Raw genomic sequence first — 22,573 nt, 5'->3', positions numbered from 1 at the left:
TTGGTTATGTTTTTTATTTCACTGAATGAATCCTTCAGCTCCAGGAGCTCTGCTACGTTCTTTTTTAGGGCATTAATTTCTTTGTACATTTTTTCCTTCAGATCCTGGATACTTTTTCTTATATCATTGTGTCGTCTAACTGAGTCTTCGTATATCTCATTTGAGTTTCCTTAAGATTGTTGTTCGGAATTCCTTTTCAGTCATTTCAAGGACTTCCTGCTCTATAGGGTCTGGTACTGGAGAATTATTATATCTCTTTGGTGGTGTCATTTTCTTGGCTTTTTTTGTATTTCTTGTATCTCTACATTGGTGTCTAGTCATCTGGTAGAGAAGTTGCTTTTTCTAGTACTCTGGAGTGGGCTTTGAATAGAGGGAGTTCCTATTGTAGATGTGTTTTATAATGACTGTTGAGTAGGGTGTCTTAGTATTGGTTCCAGGCAGACAAAGTTATATAGTCTCCATGTGGGTACTTCAGCTGAATTCGGTGTTGGAATTGCATGCAAGTGCCTCTGTGGCCTACTTTCTGGGGCCCTTATGATTCTTTGGTGAGGTTGATGACACTATGTTGGTTTGTCCAAGACATGGGCAAATTCTCAAGTTCTTGGGGGAAACATCTAGGTGCCCTATCACTCTTTGGCTGTGGTGGATAACCCTGGCAAGCCTGATGGTATCCCTGCTAGCTCTCTTTGACCCTGATGGGTATATGGTGCTCCTCAGTTCGAATGGGTGATCCTGGGCAGGTTTTGTCTTTCTTCTTTCTGACAGGCAGAGGCTCTTCCTGGGACCTTGTTTACCCATGTTGGGGAATGGGTTGGAGGTGATTGGGAGTTTTCTTCTTTACTCTATTTGGGTATCCTGGGCTTCTGTACTCTCAGAAGGTTCCAAGTGTGTCTCTTCCCAGATGAAGGCAGTCTCATGGGCTGCACACATAGTTCCCATTCTGAGGTGTGCTACCACATATGGCAGTGAGTTGGGACACTGGGTCACAAGTCTGTGCTCATTCACCTCTTTCCCCAGGCTCCACTAGTGACTCTCCTTCTGTCTGTGCCAACAAGTGGTCAGCAGGCCATCTGTTAAGGCAGCAGTGGCTGCTGGTGTGGCAGCAAGCCACCCTTGCAGCGGCAGTAGCTGTCATGGACCACTCACTTAGCAGTGGTGTTTGTGGCAGTGGCGGGGAGTGCTGCTGCCAGTGAGGTGGCCGTCAGTCTGGGCTGGTGGGCGGGACCACTTCCCAGGGGCTGGCTGGTGGGTGGGGCTGCTTCCCAGGGTCTAGCAAGGTGGCCGCATGTGCTGGTCTAGGATAAGAATTAGTGAGAGAGCCATTCCGAGATCCAGAGCTCCAAAGCACCATAATCGTTTTTTTCTTTTTTCATCTTTAATTTTCTATTTTGGCAAATTTCAAGCATATACAAAAGTAAAGAAAATAGTACAGTGAACCTTCACATACCCATTACAACAGTCTTCAATTTATGGCCACTTTTGACCCATCTATATCCCCATCTATTTCAGCACACAACCAAGTTTTCTTGAATTAAATTCCAGTTATCATATTTTATTCACAAATATTTCAACATGTAGATAAAAGAGGTTGGCTTAAATAAGTTTATTTAACCTAAAACATTATTTAAACCTAAAACACATTACACACATACCAGAATTCAACCATTCTTAACCATTGTGCACTCAGATGTTAGCAGTGTTAGAAATTACATTATCAAAGTACAAAGTTATAGAATAGAGGGCTAGAATGAATCTCTCTCGTCTAGCATTTTCTAAAGTATATTCTACAGAACATGAATCTCATGAAAAGCTCTGGGGAAAAAAGTTAAATCAGATAAATTTGGGCCACGCTATATTCTCTTCTTGTAAGTTCACATGATTTTTAAAAGAAAGAGATGTCATATTTTGTGTAGTTATCTTATTTTGGTTAATAGTAGTATATGTTAGAATATACAGACTTAATAGTGATTGTCTTTCCTGTGGCTTACATAACAAATCATTACAAGTTTGGTAGCTTAAAACAACATAAATATGTCCTCTCACAGTTCTGAAGGCCAGAAGTCCAAAATCAAGTTGCTTGCAAGGCTGCTGTCCCTCTGGAGGCTCTAGAAGAGAAAATATTTCTTGCCACTTCCACCTTCTGTTAGCTGCTGGCACTCCTTGGTTTCTGGCCATATCACTCCAGTCTCTGCCTCCATCATCACATTGCATCCCCTTCTGTGTGTATCATATCTTCCTATGCCTTTCATAAGGACATTCACAATTGCCTTTAAGATTCACCCGAAGGATCCATGATAATCTCTCAAGATCCTTAACTTAATTACATCTGCAAAGTCTCATTTTCTAAATAAGATAACATTTACAAATTCCAGGGATTAGGAGATGGATATCTCCCCTACCCCACCCCTCCTGCAGCTAGCCAAGGGATCTGAGACCTTGACCTTGGTGTTATCAGCATCAGCACCATGCTCTGAGTGACCTCTGACTGAGTGAGCTGACCAGCTGGCTGAGGAGGTGGATCTTTTGGATGCCATTGTTCAGCCCACTACAGTGATTCTCTTTGTTGAGGGAGGTGAATTATGAGGGACTTCTACTTTATATAACATTTGAATTTTTCAATAAGGATGTATCTTTTTATAATTTGAAAAAAAAACAATAAAACTGTTTTCTTAAGAGTAAAAAGAAGGGATAAGTCACTTGCACTTATTAGTTCAACAAATATTTTTGCAGTGCCTACTGTTGACCAGTTCCTATGTTAGGGGAATGGAAGCAAATGCTTTATCAGGGAGAAGCAAAAATATACTTTTTTAATTTTTTCTCTAGTAAGGAGAATGATCTTGAAAATACTAAAACAATAATAATATGATAGTTAATTTGGAGTTGAAGCTCAAAATAAGTGAGGAGTTAAAAGAATGCCTAGATGCTATAAATAAATTGCAATCCAAATACTGAGAGAACTGACATGTGAGATTACAGTACACAACCACTGTTGTTAATCTTTGATCGTGAAGAAATGGTACATCCAGAAGACCAGATATGGAAAATGTCTTCACTTTCAGGAAGGGCCAGAGGTGAATTCTGCAAACTTTAGACTGGTAAGCAAACTGTTAAGCCTAGAAAATTCATTAGTAAGCTATTAAATTAATATTTTAGGAAGGCATAGAGAAGATAATGCTTATCATTAGGGACCAGCTTCCTTCTAAAAGCACAAGATATGTCAGTCCTAATTTCATTTATGAAATAATTATCAGTAGATTGGGTTATGTTGTAGACAGAGTATGTGTAATTTTCAGTGAGACAATAAAAAGTTTTTTTGTTTGTTTGTTTTTAACAAAATGGAGATATGTGGGCTTCTTGTACGATCAATTCATCATTAATTTAGCACTTATAACCACAAATACTAATTAACGAAGTCATCAGGACTTCAGCTCTAATGGTTTCCTACAGGGTTTCATTCTGTCTCAGTCCTGTTGCTTATATGCGTGTATGTATGTATATAATTAATTTCCATAAATATAAATTTTGGAAAATAAAAAATGGGTTTATTTTTAACAGCTATTAAGATATAATTTACATACCATAAAGTTTACCCATTTAAAGTGCACAATTCAGTATGTTTTAGCTTATTTAGAGTTGTACAACCATCACCAAATTAATCTAATTTGAACAGAAAATGGGTTTATTTTATACATAGTGTTTTGAAACTTGCTGTTTTGCTTAAGTTTGCACTATTGGTGTCTGTTCATGTCAGTACATTTAGGTAGTACGACATCATTCCTTTTAACTTAGTCACATGTTATATAGATGTGCTATGAGTTACTTGAACAATCTTCCACTGATGAGCATCTACAGTGATGTCATCTTTTGCCATTATAAAGGATGTAGCAGGGAACATCCTATATCTTCACACACTAGTGTGTATATTCCTTTAGTTGCATTGCATTGTTCCTCTTAATCTTTGTTCGATATATAAGGTAGACATCATTCCAGGCACTTTATGTGTCAAGAGTCAGTTTCAGAGAATTAAATGCCCAATTCCACATTGCTAATAATTAACAGGACAAGTACTTGAATCCTTTTTGTTTGTTTGTTTGTTTTATTTTATTTTTTACTTTTGTGGGGGGAGGCTGGCTGGTACAGGGATCCAAACCCTTGACTTGGGTGTTATCAGCACCATGCCCTAACCAACTGAGCTAACGAGCAAGCCACTTGAATCCTATTTTTTGTTGTTATTTTTCTGTTTTCTATTATAAGTGCTATGCTTTTTTAGCACCTGTAGGATTTTGACCAATTAGTGTGTGTCCAGAAGAGCATAACTAGAATTAGAGAACAGTTAAAAGAACTGAGGATGTTTAGGAGGCAAATGTTTATTTCATTTGTTCAATATACATATTTATTAAGCTATGTGCCAGGCTCTGTTATATGTGGTGGATAGACAGTGGTTACAAGACAGACAGGTCTTCTATTCTCATGGAGCTTACGATTTATTTCAGGGGAAATTAGGGGAAGTGGTCAATTAACAAGTAAACAAGTAAAATCTTTTTATTTTTGTTTTATTTATTTATTTTTAAATTTGGTGGCTGGCTGGTACAGCGATCCTGGACCTTGGTGCTATCAACCCCATGCTTCTAATCAACTGAGCTGACCAAAAATTTACCGAGCTGAGAAAAATTATCTTACTGACCTAAGTAAGATAATTTTAGGTAGTGATGAGTACTATCAAAAAAATAAAACAGAGTAAATATGTGACTAGGGAAAGGCTCTTTGAGGAGGTAACATGGAGCTGAGACCTAAATAACAAGGAGGTATCTATACATATCTATAGACATCTTTATGTAATATGTGTGGTAATTACATTTAATGAGAATAGAAGTAGGCTCCCAGTAGATGATAATTAGCAATGTTTCAAATCCCAGCACTTACACACTATTTTACCCACTCTCTGAACTTCGGTTTCCTCATTTACAGTGTAGAGATAGCAAACCTACTTCAGAGCTTTTAGGAGGTCTAGACAAGAAGGTAGGGAAAGTCGTCTAGCACTGGCCCATTGCAGCCTCTCAGTAGGCACTGAGTGAGATTTCATGATGCTCCAACATGAAGAAAGCATTTCTAACAGTAATTGTGGATCACAAATGGAATGGCTTTCTTGAGTTAGCTATTTCCCTATCACTGCGGACATTTAAGTAGGCTTTAGATGACTATTCCTTCAGTATGTTGTAGAAGACATTCATGCAATTTGTAAGACAAATTGACCTCAGAGATCCTGTCCCTATCCCATTTTTGATAAACTTACTATCTCTAGAGTCCTGGTCTATAGTTTGGGAAATAGACCCAAGCAACAAATACTCTTTCTTTGATAGAAATTTTATACTGAATTCTAATTTGCAAAATCTTAAATAAAATTGGAGCTGCTAGGTGAAGTCGATAATGGGAAGTTCCCTGTTGTATTGTTTACTCAATAATCCCTTGTATTTGTATTTGCTTTATATGCTTACTGAAGCATTCTTTAAAAAAATTTTTTTTTACCACATAACTACTATTTGAGGTAAATAAGGTAAATTAATTTTATAGACTACGAAATAGGCATAGAGATGTTAAGGAACTTGTTCGGATCCTAGTAATCCTTAAGGAGCCAGAACTGTAACCTGGATCTGTTAACTCCTATTTTAGTGGTCTTTTCCGTTAATGCCAGTAACATAGTACTGCTTTATTATCACTTTATAGCTTTTTTTTTTTTTCTTTTATAGGGTTAATTATTTAGATTTAAAAAGAATTGTAACATTCCTGGGGACTTGCTCAAAGGATCATTTTTACTTTTGCTCAAGAGGAAAGTTCTGAATCTATCAAGTAGCTTTTAAAGAAGTGCTTCGTGTGGGTTACATATATAGATGTTTTCATGAAGAGGAGTGAAAAGCCAGAAGGATATAGACAAATGAGGCCTAAGACCTTTCCTGCCAGTAACTACACTGGCAGCAGCCGGCAAATGTTGCAAGAAATTCGGGAATCCCTTAGGAATTTATCCAAACCATCTGATGCTGCTAAGCCTGAGCATAACATGAACAAAATGTCGGCTGAAGATCCTCGACAAGTCAGAAATCCACCCAAATTTGGGACACATCATAAAGCCTTGCAGGAAATCCGGAACTCTCTACTACCATTTGCAAATGAAACCAGTACTTCCTCTCGAAGTACTTCAGAAGTTAATCCACAGATGCTTCAAGAATTGCAGGCTGCTGGATTTGATGAGGTAAGAATTTTTAAAGACAAAAGAAATGTTTCTTCTTACCTTATACTACTTAGGTGACCTCATGCCAAAATGTTTCTTTTGAAGACTTTAACCGTATATACAAATCTGTGTATTCTATCAGCAAAGAATGTTATGTTTACAATTCCATTAATTGTTATAACAAAATAATTGTTATTTCTTTAGTTTCTTCTGTGATAGCTATCACTAAATTCTGGAGTTTCTGTAATTTGAAAAGCCAGGTCATGAAGTCAGAGTGGAAGTGCAGTTGAAGAAAGCCATAGATGAGGGTAGGGGAAGGACATCTGTTTGTGTGAAATGTGAGCTTGGTGGGCTAAGTGGCTATTGGAGAAGTGATAGCTCCAAGGATATGAAGTTTAAGTTTATAGTAGGGAGAAAGAATTATAATCATGGATTTGATTAAGCAGTTATGTTCACTTCACTCTCAGGCCCAAATCTTAAATTCACAAGAACTAATGAAATTTCAGTTCCGGCTAACTATGGCAAGTCTCAAGTCTGACCTTAAGAACTCATTTTGAGGGGCCGGCCCGTGGCTCACTCGGGAGAGTGCGGTGCTGATAACACCAAGGCCACGGGTTCGGATCCCATATAGGGATGGCCAGTTGGCTCACTGGCTGAGCGTGGTGCTGACAACACCAAGTCAAGGGTTAAGATCCCCTTACCGGTCATTTTTAAAAAAAAAAAAAAAAAAAAAAACCTCATTTTGAAATTTTCCATAGCACATATATTTAGTTATATTTTGTTTAGGTTATTAATAAGAGTTGCTATTTAAGATAGTATACCATGTTAATATGAATATTTTAGGTGACAGAAATCATTTTAGATAAAAATTGGCTCTGGAAAATGTTAAAACACAATAACAAAATATGAATAGTCCAGAGTTAATTACTTTTTTTTTTTTTTCAAAATTATGGTAACTTTTTTCCCTGATTATAAAAACATTGCCTATTCTTTACTGAATATTAAAAAATATAAAGAAGAAACTGAAAATTACCGTTAGCTCCACTACCCATAAAATTCCTTCACTATTTTTAATATTGTGGTGACCACATTTCCAGCTATCTCTATACAGTGGCTCTTGAACAATGCGGGAGTTAGGGGTGCCGGCCCCTCTCCCCCACACATCCAACCCCCACTGAACAGTTGAAATTCACATATAACTTCTGACTCCCCGAAAACTTTTACTAATAGCCTACTGTCGACTGGAAGCCTTACCAATAACATAAACAGTTTATTAACATGTATTTTGTATGTTATATGTATTATATACTGTGTTCTCATAATAATAACATAAGCTAGAGAACAGAAAATGTTATTAAGAAAATTCTAAGGAAGAGAAAATATATTTAAGTGGAAGTAGATCATAATATAGGTCTCCATTCTTATCTTCTTCGTGTGGAGTAGGCTGGAGAGGAGGGGAAGAGGAGGGGTTGGTCTTGCTGTCTCAGGAGTGGCACAGACAGAAGAGATTGAGGAGGTGAATGGGAGGCAAGAGAGGGCAGGCACATTCGTTTTAACTTTACGGAAATAGGTAGTAATTTCTGTCTGGCTTTTTTGCTTTTTATTTCTCTAAAAATGTTTCTATATGGTATCAATCCTCGTTCCACCATTTGCTTTAGTTTCAGTGCTCATATCATAGAAGGGTCCATGTCATAAAAGAATTCAAAAACAGAATTGAATAATTGGAACCCTTCTGCCAGATTGTCTAATGTCAGTTTGTTTTCTGGCACTGCTTCTTCTGCATACTCTTCCTCATTATCTGGCACTTGTCTCCATTAAGTTGTCTTCTGTTAATTCCTCTGATGTGGTGTCTTGAATTTCTCCAAGATCTATATGTTGAAGCCCCTCACCCCCCCCCACCCTTTTTTTTGTCATAACCACAATCTTTTTCATGATTTCCTTGATTGACTCTGTTGTAAATCCTGTGAAGTTATGCACAACATCTGGACACAGTTTTCTCTAGCAGGAATTTATTGTTTTGGGCTTGATGGCTTTCATGGCTTTTTCTACATTAACAGTGGCATCTTCAATGATGTAATCCTCCCAGACTTTCATGATGTTCTCTCTGTCATGGTTCTTTTCCATAGCATTGACAATCCTTTCCAAGAGTACCATGTGTAATGAGCCTTAAAGGTCCTCGTGACTCCCTGATCTAGAGGCTGAATTAGAGATGTGTTTGGGGGCAAGTAGACCAGAGTTAAACTCACAGGGTTCTGGGTGGATAGGGGCATTATCCAAAATCAAAAGAACTTTAAAAGGCTGTTCCTTACTGGCAAGATCCTGCCTGACTTCAGGGATAAAGCATTGATGGAACCAGTTCAGAAAAAGGGTCCTCATTGTCTGGGCCTTCTTGTTGTACAACCAGAAGACTGGCACTGGTGATTATATCTTCCCTTCAAGGTCCAGGGATTAGCAGCTTTATAGATAACAGCAGTCCTGATCATAAACCCGACTGCATTTGTACAAAACAGTAGAGTTAGCTTATCCTTTCCTGCCTTAAATCCTGGTGCGTGCTTCTCTTCCTTACTAATAAATATATTTTGTGGCATTTGTTTCTAGATTAGGACACTTGTCTGCACTAAAAACCTTTTCAGGCAAATATCCTTTCTCCTCAGTAATTTTCTTAATGGTGTCTGGGAACTTGTCTGTAGCCTCTTAGTTGGCAGAAGCTGCTTCTTTTGTTATCTTAGGATTTTTAAAGCCAAACTTTTTTCTAAAATTATCAAACCATTCTTTGATGGTACTAAACTCTCCAGCTTTAGATCCTTCACCATACTTTTGCTTTAAGTCATTATATGATGACTTCATTTTTTCTCAAACCATATTAGACTGCCTAGGTATTATGCCTTTCTTATAGTAATCCTTCGCCCATGTAAAAGCTATATTTTCAACATGAGATAAAAATGTATTTCATAAAAAGTGCAAGGTTTTCATGCCTGCTGGGGTAGCTGCAGTGGTGGCTTCATGAATTTCCTTTTCTTTCTTTCTTTTTTTTTTTTTGGTCTTTAATGCTGGATTTGTTTATCTTGAAAAGGCGAGTAACTGCAGCTGCAGACCTCAATCTATGGTACCTATCAAGCAATTCAACATTTTCTTATAATGGCATGACTTTTCTCTGCTTATTGGGACCACCGCCAGCATCGCTAGTGACATTTCATATGGGTCTCAAGGTTTATGGTATTGACTAAACATGATGAAAAATACGTGAAAAACACAAGAGATCACTTTTTACTGCGATATACAGTTTACCGGGAGAGACAAACTGCTCATGTAGAGATGATTAGCATCACAGAGCATTTTAAGTGTGGATACTTGTAACACTTGAACTCACCTCAATAACAGTAGGAGGTGGCTACAAAATTATTGCAGTAGTACAGTATGTATTACAGGTAATTTTATGCAGTTATGATTTAACATTGCATCTTTATGTTTGTTTACATTTCTCTCCATGTGAATGGCACAATGTATGATCTGTAAGTATGTCTATAAGTTTTTACAAATTTTAACTTTTTGTAATAGATTTGTGTATATTTTATGGGAGTAAATGATAAAATAGACTAGTATCTACATATAGATATATCTATATTTGGGGGGGGTTTGCTGGCTGGTACATCTACATATATTTTATGTATTCATGATATACCTAATTTAAAAAAATTTTTTCAATATTTCTAGGCTACAATGTTCATCTGCAAGTTTTTTCCAATTATCACAAATCTCCAAAAAATTTTTCAGTATATTTATTGAAAAAAATCCAGGGCTGAGCCCGTGGCGCACTTGGTAGAGTGCTGCGCTGGGAGCGCGGCGACGCTCCCGCCGCCGGTTCGGATCCTATATAGGACTGACGGTGCACTCACTGGCTGAGTGCCGGTCACGGAAAAAAAAAAAAAAATCCACATATATGTGGACCCACGTGGTTCAAACAGATGTTGTTTGAAGATCAACTGTGTTTAATTTTAAGAATGAGAACCTGAGTATGCATTATAGTAAAGGATTTGAAAAGAGATTTGCAACTACACTAGGAGGAAAAAAAGTTATTCTTTCTGGCCCATTCCATTTGCCTATTTGCTTCATATTATTTCCTATAATTTTTATACTTAAGTGTTCTAAAAATATTGGATTTACACCAGAAAATAGAGAGAGGAGGAGAAAAGGACCTGGGATAATATTTTTCTAATTAGTAGTTGGAGGATTAAGGAAATAGCTTGAGTGGAGATTCTGCAGAGCAATTTCTTTCTAATCCCTTAGCGAAAAGGCAAGGAATAAACATAATCATTAATCTTATTCTTTCCTTTTATATATTGCTAAAGAAAGAGACCTTATAAAATCAAATAGCTATAAAGTCTCTGAAGAGGTAATGTGTTATGTCAGGTAAGTCACCCAGTAGATATGTTTCTGTGGAGCTCTTACTATGTGTGAACCCATTGGTCAGGATAGTGAGGCATAGCCGATGTGGCCCGTACCTTTAAGGGACTTAAAAGTTCTTTCTAATGTAGGCAGTTTTAAGAAATCGAAGGTATTGGTCATTGCTCTATTCTTTATCTATTGGCAGTAATAACAATATTTGCTTTTCATTACAAAGATATGTTTGCTTTATTACAATTACACATTCAAAATTGTCACCTTATGACATTAATCACCCTTTAAGCAAGGTTGCTTTACTGAAAGCATTTAGACATTTACTGTTCATTTGTCCACATAATGAATGGTATTATTGATACCAGTGATGTTATAGAGAATATGGCAGTCTACTTCTTCTACCTTCGTGAATCACTCAGTCTGGTAGCTTCCCATTATATTGTAGAATTTATATTGTTCAAGATCCTAACTTGGTATTTCAGAATTCTTACCCAGTTTTCACTTTGTACTTTTTTATCATTTTATAAACCCTGACCTATTCCTTTTATTAGCTATGCCAAGTTCAGGACAGTTGCATGTTTTTGTTTTAAGAATATGTTTCTTGTGACTCTGTAAAATTAAAAGTTCAAATATTTCAAGATTAATTTTCTCATAGGAATAAATGTTAAATAGGTTTGATGCATTCTTGGAGCACATAAATGTACAATCACTGGACTGTATTTTTTGCTTAGAAGCATGAAAAACAAAAGCATAATAATGTGGTCATAATGTTTTCTTATCACAATAAGACCTCTTTTCCAAAGTTACTGATTTGAGGGTACTCTTTCACACTGGCAGTAACACCTCCACTTAATGAACAGTAACACCTCCACTTAATTACAGAAGTAAAAACTATTTTAAAACATAGCAATAAATATTAAAAAATAAAAGCCAGCACAATAATCACCAAAGTCATAGGCTGAAATTTCAATGCATTTAATAAGAATATGATTCCCACATATCGAACAAGAATAGTGGGTGCCGATTTCTCACCAACTGAAGTAACCGTGCCATGTGATAATAGCATAAATACAATTACAATTCACTTGGCTAATCCAGTTTTAAAATTAAGCACTCTCTGATGAATTTTAATTTTGGACGATTTGTATTTTTTAAGTTTGAACATAAAGTAAGGCTCAGTAATCTCTTTGTATCTCACTACAAGTTTGCGATGTCTGATTGGCATTAAATGTGATCATGTTGTATCTTTGTATCAGTTAGGGGTTGAGTTTGATTGCTTTTAACAAAAATCCAAAATTTTTTTTTTCAAATAATGTTTTAAATAAGACAGTGATTCACTTTATACAGTTATGAGTTAGCATTAGCTCAACCTCTTAAAGATGTCAAACATAGGACTCTTATGAGTCTCTTGAATCTTACTTCTTGATGGCAAAGTACTCTAGCACAAATATCATATCTCTTACCTAGGAAACAGGATATAGGAAGGACCAGTACCTAAGTCAGGAATAGCAAAAGTTTTCCAGAAAAGCTTGCTTCTTCCAACAAAATTAGTAACTTTTTACAAGAAAGGGAGAATGGATCTTGGGTAGGCAACAAATTTCTACCACAGCCTTTCTTTGGTTGTTCTCACATTTATATCTAGTCATTTTATGTCGGAGGGTCATCTTTCAGTGGCCTGTTCACACATTAGTCTTACTAAGCCATTTCTCATTTTAAACTATCATTCGAAATATTAAATTCTCTACGACAAGTAAGTAATTTTCTCCCTCATATGCATGTCATTGTACTTTCTGCATGAAAGTGTATAATTTATGCTTACATATAACGTAAAGGACAAAGAATTGAGGAGGACAACCAGCATTTGAGCACTACAGGCACTGTGTTAATGTGCTTTACATGTTTTCTTATTTAATCCTCACATCAACTCTCTGAGCTTATTACAGTTGAAGAAACTGAGGCTCTGAAATGTTAACTAACTTTCCAAAAGTGGCACATTTCTTTTTTTTTTTTTTTTTTTTTTTTTTTTTTTTTTTTTGGTGGCTGGCCAGTATAGGTATCCGAACCCAGGACCTTGGTGTTATAAGACTATACTCTAACCAATTTAGCTAACCGATCAGCCCAGGTCACACAATTCTAAAGTGGAGCTGCTGGAACTCAAACTCAGATCTGTTTGATTCCAAGTCCTCTTTTTTTCATATCTAGCCTCTGGAGGCTAGATAAGCCTCCTTAAATTTTCATCACATAATCATTCATATATAGTCTAAGTATTTTCTTCTCCCATTTGTCCTATATTTATATCCTTGTAAATATAGTTCCCTGAAAATGTAAACTCTAAGAAGATAAGAACCAGAACTCAATTGTTTTACTAGTAAAAGTACAGTAATTTCCTGCATTTTGATTGATACCTTTTTAACAATCTGATAGTTTTTATTTGTTTATAGAGGAATGACATTAAGAATGAGAAATAATCAGAATCATGTTGTTATGAATGTACCCCAAAGAAGTTAATCCTAGAAGGAAACAATAATACATTATGTAAAGGTGAAAATATCAAGGAAACATTTGGAAGATTTGAGGGTTTGTTTTCCTTAATAATTTGAGATTGTATGGGCTTTTTTAGTAGTTATAAACAACATTAATATTATGGTTTGGGGCCCTTTTCTTTGTAATTATGAATTTGTGTAGAAGAACTCATAGAGCCGTTTCCCTCTTATTAATTAGAAGGTTTAAATTTTGTTTTTTGTTTTTTTAAATTTTATATCAGGATATGGTTATACAAGCTCTTCAGAAAACTAATAATAGAAGTATAGAAGCAGCAATTGAATTCATTAGTAAAATGAGTTACCAGGATCCTCGACGGGAGCAGATGGCCGCAGCAGCTGCCAGACCTATTAATGCCAGCATGAAACCAGGTGATTAATCAAACATTTTTTTCTAGTCTCCTCTTTTATTTTATAGCTTTAAAATACTTAAGTATATCAAATCTTTTGTCTTAGAAATTGGTAAAAGCATCCCAATAAAGAAAGTCTCAAATTAAGATAATAATGTTATAGTGTTATACCCAGATGAATTTGAGGATGGGGCCCTCACATTTGAAAGTCATCTAGGCGGCAGTCTAGGTTGAGAACTACTTGATTGGTTATACTGCAATAGAAGTAGATCTTTTCTCCCCAAAGATTATTCAAACTACTCTTTTTTTCTTTTTATATTTTTTTCATATTATAAGAGTGAAATACATTCTTCATAGAATGTTTAGAAAGCAAATAAGCAAAAAGAAAACACCACTATTAATAACCACAATATTTTGGTGCATTTGTTTCCCAGTATTTTTTCTTGTGGGAAACCTGAGTAGGTTTATATGTGTATTTTAATTCTTGTTATTTAAGCAAAAAATGGGATTGTATTCAAACCTACTTTATTCCTAACTTTATTCATGTATAACTTACCTTGTTATTAAAGAAATGTTCTACAGAATAATTTTAATAGCCACTTTAAGATAGGTTTATCACATACTTTATTTAACCAGTCTCTTGTTTCTGGACATTCGCCTTGTATTTTTTTTTTTTTTTTTTTTTTAATTACCCTTATACCTAAATCTTTGTACATACGTGATAATTTCCTAAAAGTAAATTTTAAAAGACTTGCAAAGTTTTAAGGTTTTTCATAGATATTGCCATCAGGAAGAGGTGGTACCAACTTATATTTTCCCTATCAGTTTACCATGAGAATGCCTATATTCATAAAGCCTAGGTATTATCATTTTTTTCTATTTAATGGCTGTGGAAATACTATCTTATTTTATATTTACATTTCTTTGACCACTGGTGACGTTGAACACTTGTTTATTGGTTATTTTTAAGTTGCCATTTTTAATTCTTTGTTAATCTTATGTTTATCTTTTAAAAATTGATATATAAGAAGTCTTTATTCATTCTTTCTTTCATTGAACAAATTTTTATTGGTCAACTACCATTTCAGGCCCTTTGCTCAACATTGGGTAAGTTCCTGCCCTTTGGTAGAGCTTACACTGTAGTAAGGGAGATCAAATAATCACACAAATACATGTAGAATTACAGCTATGTATGTATGAATGAAGAAAGGAGAATTACATGGTCCTATGGGCTCATATAATAGAGGGGTTTTTTACCAATCAAGATCAGAGAAAACCTTCCTAAGAAACTGACAATACAGCTGGTATCTGAAGAAAGACAAGGGTTTATAGAGATGGATTTTGTGAGGAAGAGTGTCCCTATGCGTGGCTCTTTTGGCAGGTTTTGATACCACAAAGAAATGAAAGTGGCTGGAGCACTGAAACAAGAGTATGAGATGTGACCAGAGAAGTAAGTCCAGTGGTGTCTGACTATGCATGACTCTTTCAATAATTTTATTGTAAGAACAGTGGGAAGTTATGGAGGTGTTTTCAAGCAAGGTAATGACATGATTGGATTTGTGTTTCAGAAAGATGGCTTCAGTGGATGAGAATGGATTGGAGAGGAGCAAGGGAGGGTATGGAGATAGCCTTGATAAGGAGATACAGTAGTTCACGGGAATTGAAGGTAATTTGGACTAGGAAGATGGCAGTGGAGAAAAGTGAATGAATTAAGAGGAATGGGAACAGTAAAATTGACAAGGACTTGATGATAGATTATATATGGGAGATGATGATGGAGAAGGATGACTTAGTCTTTTGCTTTATAAAAATAGATGCATGGTGATACCCTACATTAAGAAAGGGAATGCTAACAAAGAATAGGATTTGGTGGGGAAGATCATATATCAGTTTTGGACTAAGGTTGAGTTAGGTTCACGGAGTTATCCAAGTGGAGATGTCACATCTGGAGCTGGATATATAAATGTGAGCCATACATATGAAGTAGGTCACCTAAGGGAGATAACCTAGACAAAAATGACAAGATGGCCTGGAACCAATCCTATTATTTAATAGCTGGTAGGAAAAGATAAGCCTTCAAAGGAGACAGGGAAGGATCAGCTAAAGAAGAAGGAAGAAGACCAATAAGGTTTTTAGTGTCTTGGAAGCCAAGGGAAGAGAATGTCTTAAGAAGGGGAGGGAATGGTCAAAATACTAAATACTACTAAGAAAGAGAGATCAACCAAGATGAGAACTAGAAAATATCTTCATTGTGACATGGTGTATTCGGTCGCTAGGGCAGCCATAACAAAATACCACAGACTGGATGGCTTAAATAATAAAGATTTATTTTCTCACAGTTCTGGAGGCTGGAAGTGCAAGAGCAAGTTGTCAGCAGGTCTGGTTTCTTCTGAGGCCTCTCACCTTGGCTTGCAGATAGCTACCTTTTCTCTGTGTCTTCACATGATTGTCCCTCTGCATGTGCATGTGTCTGGTGTCTGTGTCCACATTTCTTCTCATAGGACACAGGTCACATTGCATTAAGGCCTACTCTAATAACTTCATTTAACCTTAATTACAAACGTCACAGTTTCTGATACTGGATGGTTAGGACTTCAACATATGAAGGGGGGTGGTGTGTAATTCACGGGATAACTTGTTTCTGTCCAATCATGGGAGCATAATTCAGATTGGAGTGGGTCGAGGAATAAATGAGATATGAGGTAGTAAAGAACACAAGCTCTTCGAGAAGTTTTTCTGTGAAGAAAGAGTGCAGACATTTAACAAGAGTAGTGCTTCTCAAACCATCTGTGGTGAAAGTCTTTGAATTTCCAATTCATTATGAATTAATAATTTTATAAAATACAATAAAAATAAGTTATTAGAAAATTAAAATTTTAAATAATATATAAAATATCAGTCCAAACATTGTATTATTAGATTTAACAGACATAAGATTAATCTGTCAAATTTCTGTAAAAGTTTCTCAGTTCTTACTGTTAACTTCAGTACTTATCTCATAGTATGCCAATATCAGTTTGTGAACCAGCACCAAATAATACTTTGAGGTAGAAGTTTATATGAGAGTGCAGGGAGAGTCTTATTATTTTTATTTTGTTTTATTTTATTTTTAGTAGGAAAGACTTAGATATGTTTAAAAGGTGATTGGAAGACTCCAGTTAAGAGGATGAAATTAAATATTCAAGAGAGAAGGATAATATAAGGTTCCTAAGAAGCCAGGAGGAGATGTGATCCAAAGCCTAGGATAACAGATTATTAGCCTTAGATAAAAAGAGGAGCAGCCAGTCATTCTCCTCTAAAAGGAGCATGCAGGCCTGGGTTATGCAGGGATGATAAGGGCATTACTTTCTGATGTCCTCTCTTCCCTGAAGGAGAATTTCAAGTCATTTGCTAAAAGTGGTAAAGAGGAATGGGGCAGGCAATTTGAGGAGACTAAGACTGGCAGTAGTGAAGACCAAGAAAACAGTAGGATTTCCTAGCAGTGCTGAGGCCATTTCAGGATACTGATCATGAGTTTAAGGTAGGTAGAATCAATCTGCCCCTCACATCATCTTTTCTGGTAGATAGCTGGAATTACCCATGACCGGAGCTTACTAAACAAGCTCAAAATAAGATAGATAATATTGCTGAAAGGGTAATTTAAATTCTTATTCAGAGCATAATCCTTTTGGGCCTACAGTGGCTTCTCAGTTCTTTCAAACTCCTGTCCACGGAATGGCTACTTCTCAGCTTTCATCTAGTACCACTCTTCCCCTCATTTACTGCTCTCCAGCCATACTGGGTTTCTTTTTGTTTTTGGAAAAATAACAAGCTTCCACCTCGGGTCCTATACCCCAGTTAGAGGAGCCTTTTTTGGCCACTGAATCTCATCCCTTTCTATCCTCCTATTACTCTGTCGTTTGACACCATTTATGTTTCATGGATATAGCATTTATCACACCCTGAAGTTACCTTTTTAATTTATTCATTTCTTTATTGTCTATCTTCTCCCCCAAGAATATAGGCTCCATGGGGCCAGGGATGTTATCTTGTTTACCAGTGTACTTCGGTTGCTTAGAGCAGTGCCTGGCATATAGTGGATGCTCAATAAATATTTAATGAATGAATAGAAAGGAGGAGAGAGAAAAGGAATATAAAGGAAAGAAGGAAGTGATGGACCATGAATTTAAGTTGGATAAAGTGTGCCATAAAGAAAGGAGGACTGATGGAGTAGGGGATTAATTTTGGAGATCTTGATAAAGTTGAAGAACTTTTGCAGTAGGTGTAAACCAAAGAGAAGAAGAGAAAGTTGTGGTAGGAGAGTATAAAATCTCAAATTAGGGGCCGGCCCATGGCTCACTCGGGAGAGTACGGTGCTGATAACACCAAGGCCCCGGGTTCGGATCCCATATACGGATGACTGGTTCGCTCACTGGCTGAGCGTGGTGCTCACAACACCAAGTCAAGGGTTAAGATCCCCTTACCGGTCATCTTTAAAAAAAAAAAAAAAGAAAAAAGAAAAAAAGAAAGAGAAAATCTCAAATTAGTAGTTTTGGAAGAACAGCAGATACTAGTGATGTCAAGATTTGAAATACGATCTTGAGAGTGATACTTGACATGGAGTGGAGGAGGGGAGGTCAAGGAGCTGAGAGATGAGGGGAATGGATGTTTTATCCATGTAGATGTTGAAGTATAGGATGATGGCAGGGCTTAGGGCAGACCAAATGCCAAAGTTGTGGGTGAATAAGAAAGAGCAAGTAGGAGCTCATGAGAAGTGAGGAATAAACATGGCCTCCCAGATAGCATGAGCCTCAAAAGATCTGGCTTTTTAAAAGGAATAAGAATAATCTGGAAGCATAAATGGAGAGCAAAGAGGTAGAACCCCACCTGTTGGCCCAGTTTTTTTGTTTTGTTTTTGTTTTTGTAAGAAAACCTTAATTTCAGAGGGTCAAAAGGAAAGTAATGTCAGCAGAAGAAAACCAGCTTTAAGGAAGTGACAAGAAGGCTTGTATATGGTATACAAAAGCATTTGCTGGTTATGGAGCAGAGCGGGTCCAGAGGGCTTAGTGGAAAGGTCTGGGAAGTAGAAGAACACAGAGAGCTGCACTGGAGGCACAGAACAACAGGGATGGCCATACAGTCTAGGGTTGTGGAGACTTACATTTTAGCTGATAAAAACTGGGTGAGTGACAGTTGTATTTAGCCTCATTTGACCATCTGAGGAAAGTGAAACTGAGCCTGGTGGCCAGAGGACTTGTGTGGCTTACCCAGAATGATGACTTTCCCTAAAGTCACCAACCCAAAATGCCGTCCAGCCTAGATGAAACGGAGCATTAAACTGTACATTCTGAACATTTGCCACTTTTTTTCATATGTGTTATTAATTTTTTTTGACTTTTCAAATTTGTGGGTGTTTCTTGTTCGTTTTGTTTTTAATGATGATAACTGTTTTATATATTTAGATCTCTCCCTTTGTCATGCTTGGGAAGAGTTTCCCAAAACGTACGAAAGAGGTACCCCCAATATAATTGATTTGTTTTTTCTAGTGCTTGTATGGTTTCTTCTTTAATATTTAAATCTTTAATCCTTCTGAAATGCGTATTTATATATGTATATCCTCTTTTATGCCAATATATTTAATGTATTTTTTTAAATGTTATGTATTTTTTCTGCGTGGCCAGACTATTTATTTATTTATTTAGTATTGTATATTTTCTGGCTTGTTTTATTTACTTGGAAATTTCCTTAAAGACAGACTCTGTAAAATCTATACCTTATTTTGTGTTCAGCTAGTTATCCCCTTCAGTCTTTTTCTGTTTTAAGAACCATATTAAAATATATTTAAAATTACTAGTTGTATCTATCAAAATTACAAATAGAAACATCCTTTGGCTAAATGCCACCTCTGATAATTTATATACAGATATACATGCATAAATACGAAATAATATGTATAAAATTTTCCATTACTGCATTTTTGTGTGTGTAAAGCAAAAGACTGGAAATAACGTAAATGTCCATTAACAGGGGAACTGATTAAATAAATTAGGGTGCATCCATACAGTGAAATACCATGATAACATTTTTAAAAAGTTAGGAAACACTTTGTATGCTGATATGGAATCCTCATTTTTTTAAATGAAAACAGCCAGGCACAATAATATAAATAGAAAGTATACTACTAACTTATATTGTATATTCCTAAAATACCTTACTCATGACATTGATTAACCAACCAGTTTTCTTATTTGAAGGTAATGGACAAAGATAGGTATCATTTTGTACTTTGTGGATTTTGAGCCAGGAGAATATATTATCTAGCTAAAAATAAATAAAATTTTAAAATGTAAAATGAAGTCACTTAATGAATTTTTTTTATAATTCTTTTTTTTTTTTTTTTTTTTTTGGCTAAATCAAGCTAATTAACATGTGTATTACCTCACATACTTAAATTTTTTTTCATTGTACATGTTTGTTGTGTATAATGATCTAATCAGAATAGTTAGCATATCTGTTGCCTAAAAATTTATCATTTCTTTGTGGTTATAACATTCAATATCCTCTTTTCTGGCTATTTTGAAATATTCAATAAAATATTATTAGCTTTTGTCACTGTAGTAGGCCAGAACTTATTCTTCCTATCTAATGGTAACTTTGTAACTTTGTACTGGTCTACCAACCTTTCCTTGTCCTCCCCTTCCAGAATTTTCAAGAGCACAATACATTGTTTTTAACTATAATCACCATGTTGTATAGTAGATCTCTTGAACTTATTCCTATTTTTACAATTCTTGGAAGAGAATTTAGTATCATTTAGTAGGAACAGAATTCCAAGCTAAATTTTTCAACAATAAGAGATTAAAAACATTTTTTTCTCTCTCTTTTATGACCATAGGGAGTGTGCAACAACCAATTAACCGCAAACAGAGCTGGAAAGGTTCTAAAGAATCCTTAGTTCCTCAGAGACATGGTCCACCACTAGGAGAAAGTGTGGCCTATCGTTCTGAAAGTCCCAACTCACAGACAGATGTAGGAAGACCTTTGTCTGGATCTGGTATAACAGCATTTGCTCAAGCTCACCCTAGCAATGGACAGAGAGTGAACCCACTACCACCACCTCAAGTAAGGAGTGTCACTCCTCCACCACCTCCAAGAGGCCAGACTCCCCCTCCAAGAGGTACAACTCCACCTCCCCCTTCATGGGAGCCAAACTCTCAAACAAAGCGCTATTCTGGGAACATGGAATATGTAATCTCCCGAATTTCTCCTGTTCCACCTGGGGCATGGCAGGAGGGCTATCCTCCACCACCTCTTAACACTTCTTCCATGAATCCTGCTAATCAGGGACAGAGAGGCATTAGTTCTGTTCCTGTTGGCAGACAACCAATCATCATGCAGAGTTCTAGCAAATTTAACTTTCCACCAGGGAGACCTGGAATTCAGAATGGTAGTGGTCAAACTGATTTCATGATACACCAAAATGTCCCTGCTGGTGCTACGAATCGGCAGCCACCCCCTCCATATCCTCTGACCCCAACTAATGGACAAAGCCCTTCTGCTTTACAAACAGGAGGATCTGCTTCTCCTTCATCATATACAAATGGAAGTATTCCTCAGTCTATGATGGTGCCAAATAGAAACAGTCACAACATGGAACTTTATAATGTTAGTATACCTGGACTACAAACAACTTGGCCTCAGTCATCTTCTGCTCCAGCCCAGTCATCCCTGAGCAGTGGGCATGAAATCCCTACATGGCAATCTAACATACCAGTGAGGTCAAATTCTTTTAATAACCCATTAGGAAATAGAGCAAGTCATTCTGCTAATTCTCAGCCCTCAGCTACAACAGTCACTGCGATTACACCAGCTCCTATTCAACAGCCTGTGAAAAGCATGCGTGTATTAAAACCAGAGCTACAGACTGCTTTAGCACCTACACACCCTTCTTGGATACCACCACCAATTCAAACTGTTCAATCCAGTCCTTTTTCTGAGGGTACCACTTCAAATATGACTGTGATGCCACCTGTTGCTGAATCTCCAAACTATCAAGGTCCACCACCACCTTATCCAAAACATCTGCTACACCAAAACCCATCTGTTCTTTCATATGAATCAATAAATAAATCTGGCAGAGAAGATCAGCCTAGCTTGCCCAAGGAAGATGAGGGTGAAAGAAGTTGTGAAAATGTTGATAGTGGGGATAAAGAAAAGAAACAGATTACAACTTCACCCATCACTGTTAGGAAAAATAAGAAAGATGAAGAGCGAAGGGAATCTCGTATTCAAAGTTATTCTCCTCAGGCGTTTAAATTCTTTATGGAGCAACACGTAGAAAATGTACTGAAATCTCATCAGCAACGTCTACATCGTAAAAAACAATTAGAGAATGAAATGATGCGGGTAAAACCTTTTAAAATGTCCATTTTTATACTGGTTAATCTGTTTGCTTGGTGTTTGTTTTAAAATATTCTGTGGTATTTTTTTTTTCTTATAGCTAAATACAATATATTAAAAATTATTTAAAAGTGAGTAAATATTAAAATACTTTTGATTATAGCACTTTAGTATTTCAGGATTTACTCGGAATTTCCTTGTAATAAAGTTCTTGTGTAAATTAAGAAAAAAAATAATTTGCAGTATACAGTTTAGGTGTACATGATTTCTTTATATGGAAATTGGAGCAAGTGTTGTTTTCTAGGTTTTACGTAATCTCTTATAACATTTAAAAATAAGTTAGAAACTGAGTCCCATCTCTTGATACACTTATGAAGCATTTCTTTTTACTTGCAGTAAGTTTGGGTTTGTGGATTCATTTATCACTTAGGTTTTATTAGAAAGTGTTAGAGAAGTCTCATTTTGGTTATTTCTCCCTTATTTCATTTTTATAATGTATTGGAGAAAAATGTGCTGAAATTATTAACTCAAACTATACTCAAAAAGAGATCAGAATAAGTAAACACTTTAGATTAATGTGTATTGTGATTCCATATAGATCTTTTCACTAGATATTATGGTAGTACTATCATTATCATTATTGTTTTTATAAAGCACTTAGAGTTCAAAGATTTGACTCC

At 36.1% G+C, this 22,573-nt stretch overlaps 1 protein-coding gene across 1 annotated transcript in view; it reads left to right on the top strand.

Annotated features, from left to right (window-relative positions):
* LATS1 (large tumor suppressor kinase 1) overlaps nt 1-22,573 on the top strand; it is a 56,552-nt gene that overhangs the window by 16,728 nt on the left and 17,251 nt on the right. The window contains exons 2-4 of the mRNA XM_063096910.1: nt 5,748-6,247; nt 13,389-13,536; nt 20,389-21,899. Of these exons, the coding sequence (XP_062952980.1) occupies nt 5,897-6,247; nt 13,389-13,536; nt 20,389-21,899 (2,010 nt within the window). The 5' untranslated portion in view covers nt 5,748-5,896. The remainder of the gene's footprint in view (nt 1-5,747; nt 6,248-13,388; nt 13,537-20,388; nt 21,900-22,573) is intronic.

The sequence above is a fragment of the Cynocephalus volans genome, chromosome 5 (assembly GCF_027409185.1).
Source record: "Cynocephalus volans isolate mCynVol1 chromosome 5, mCynVol1.pri, whole genome shotgun sequence".
Taxonomy (NCBI): domain Eukaryota; kingdom Metazoa; phylum Chordata; class Mammalia; order Dermoptera; family Cynocephalidae; genus Cynocephalus; species Cynocephalus volans.
Note: the sequence above shows the minus strand (reverse complement) of the source record. Positions and strands in the feature narration are given on the sequence as shown.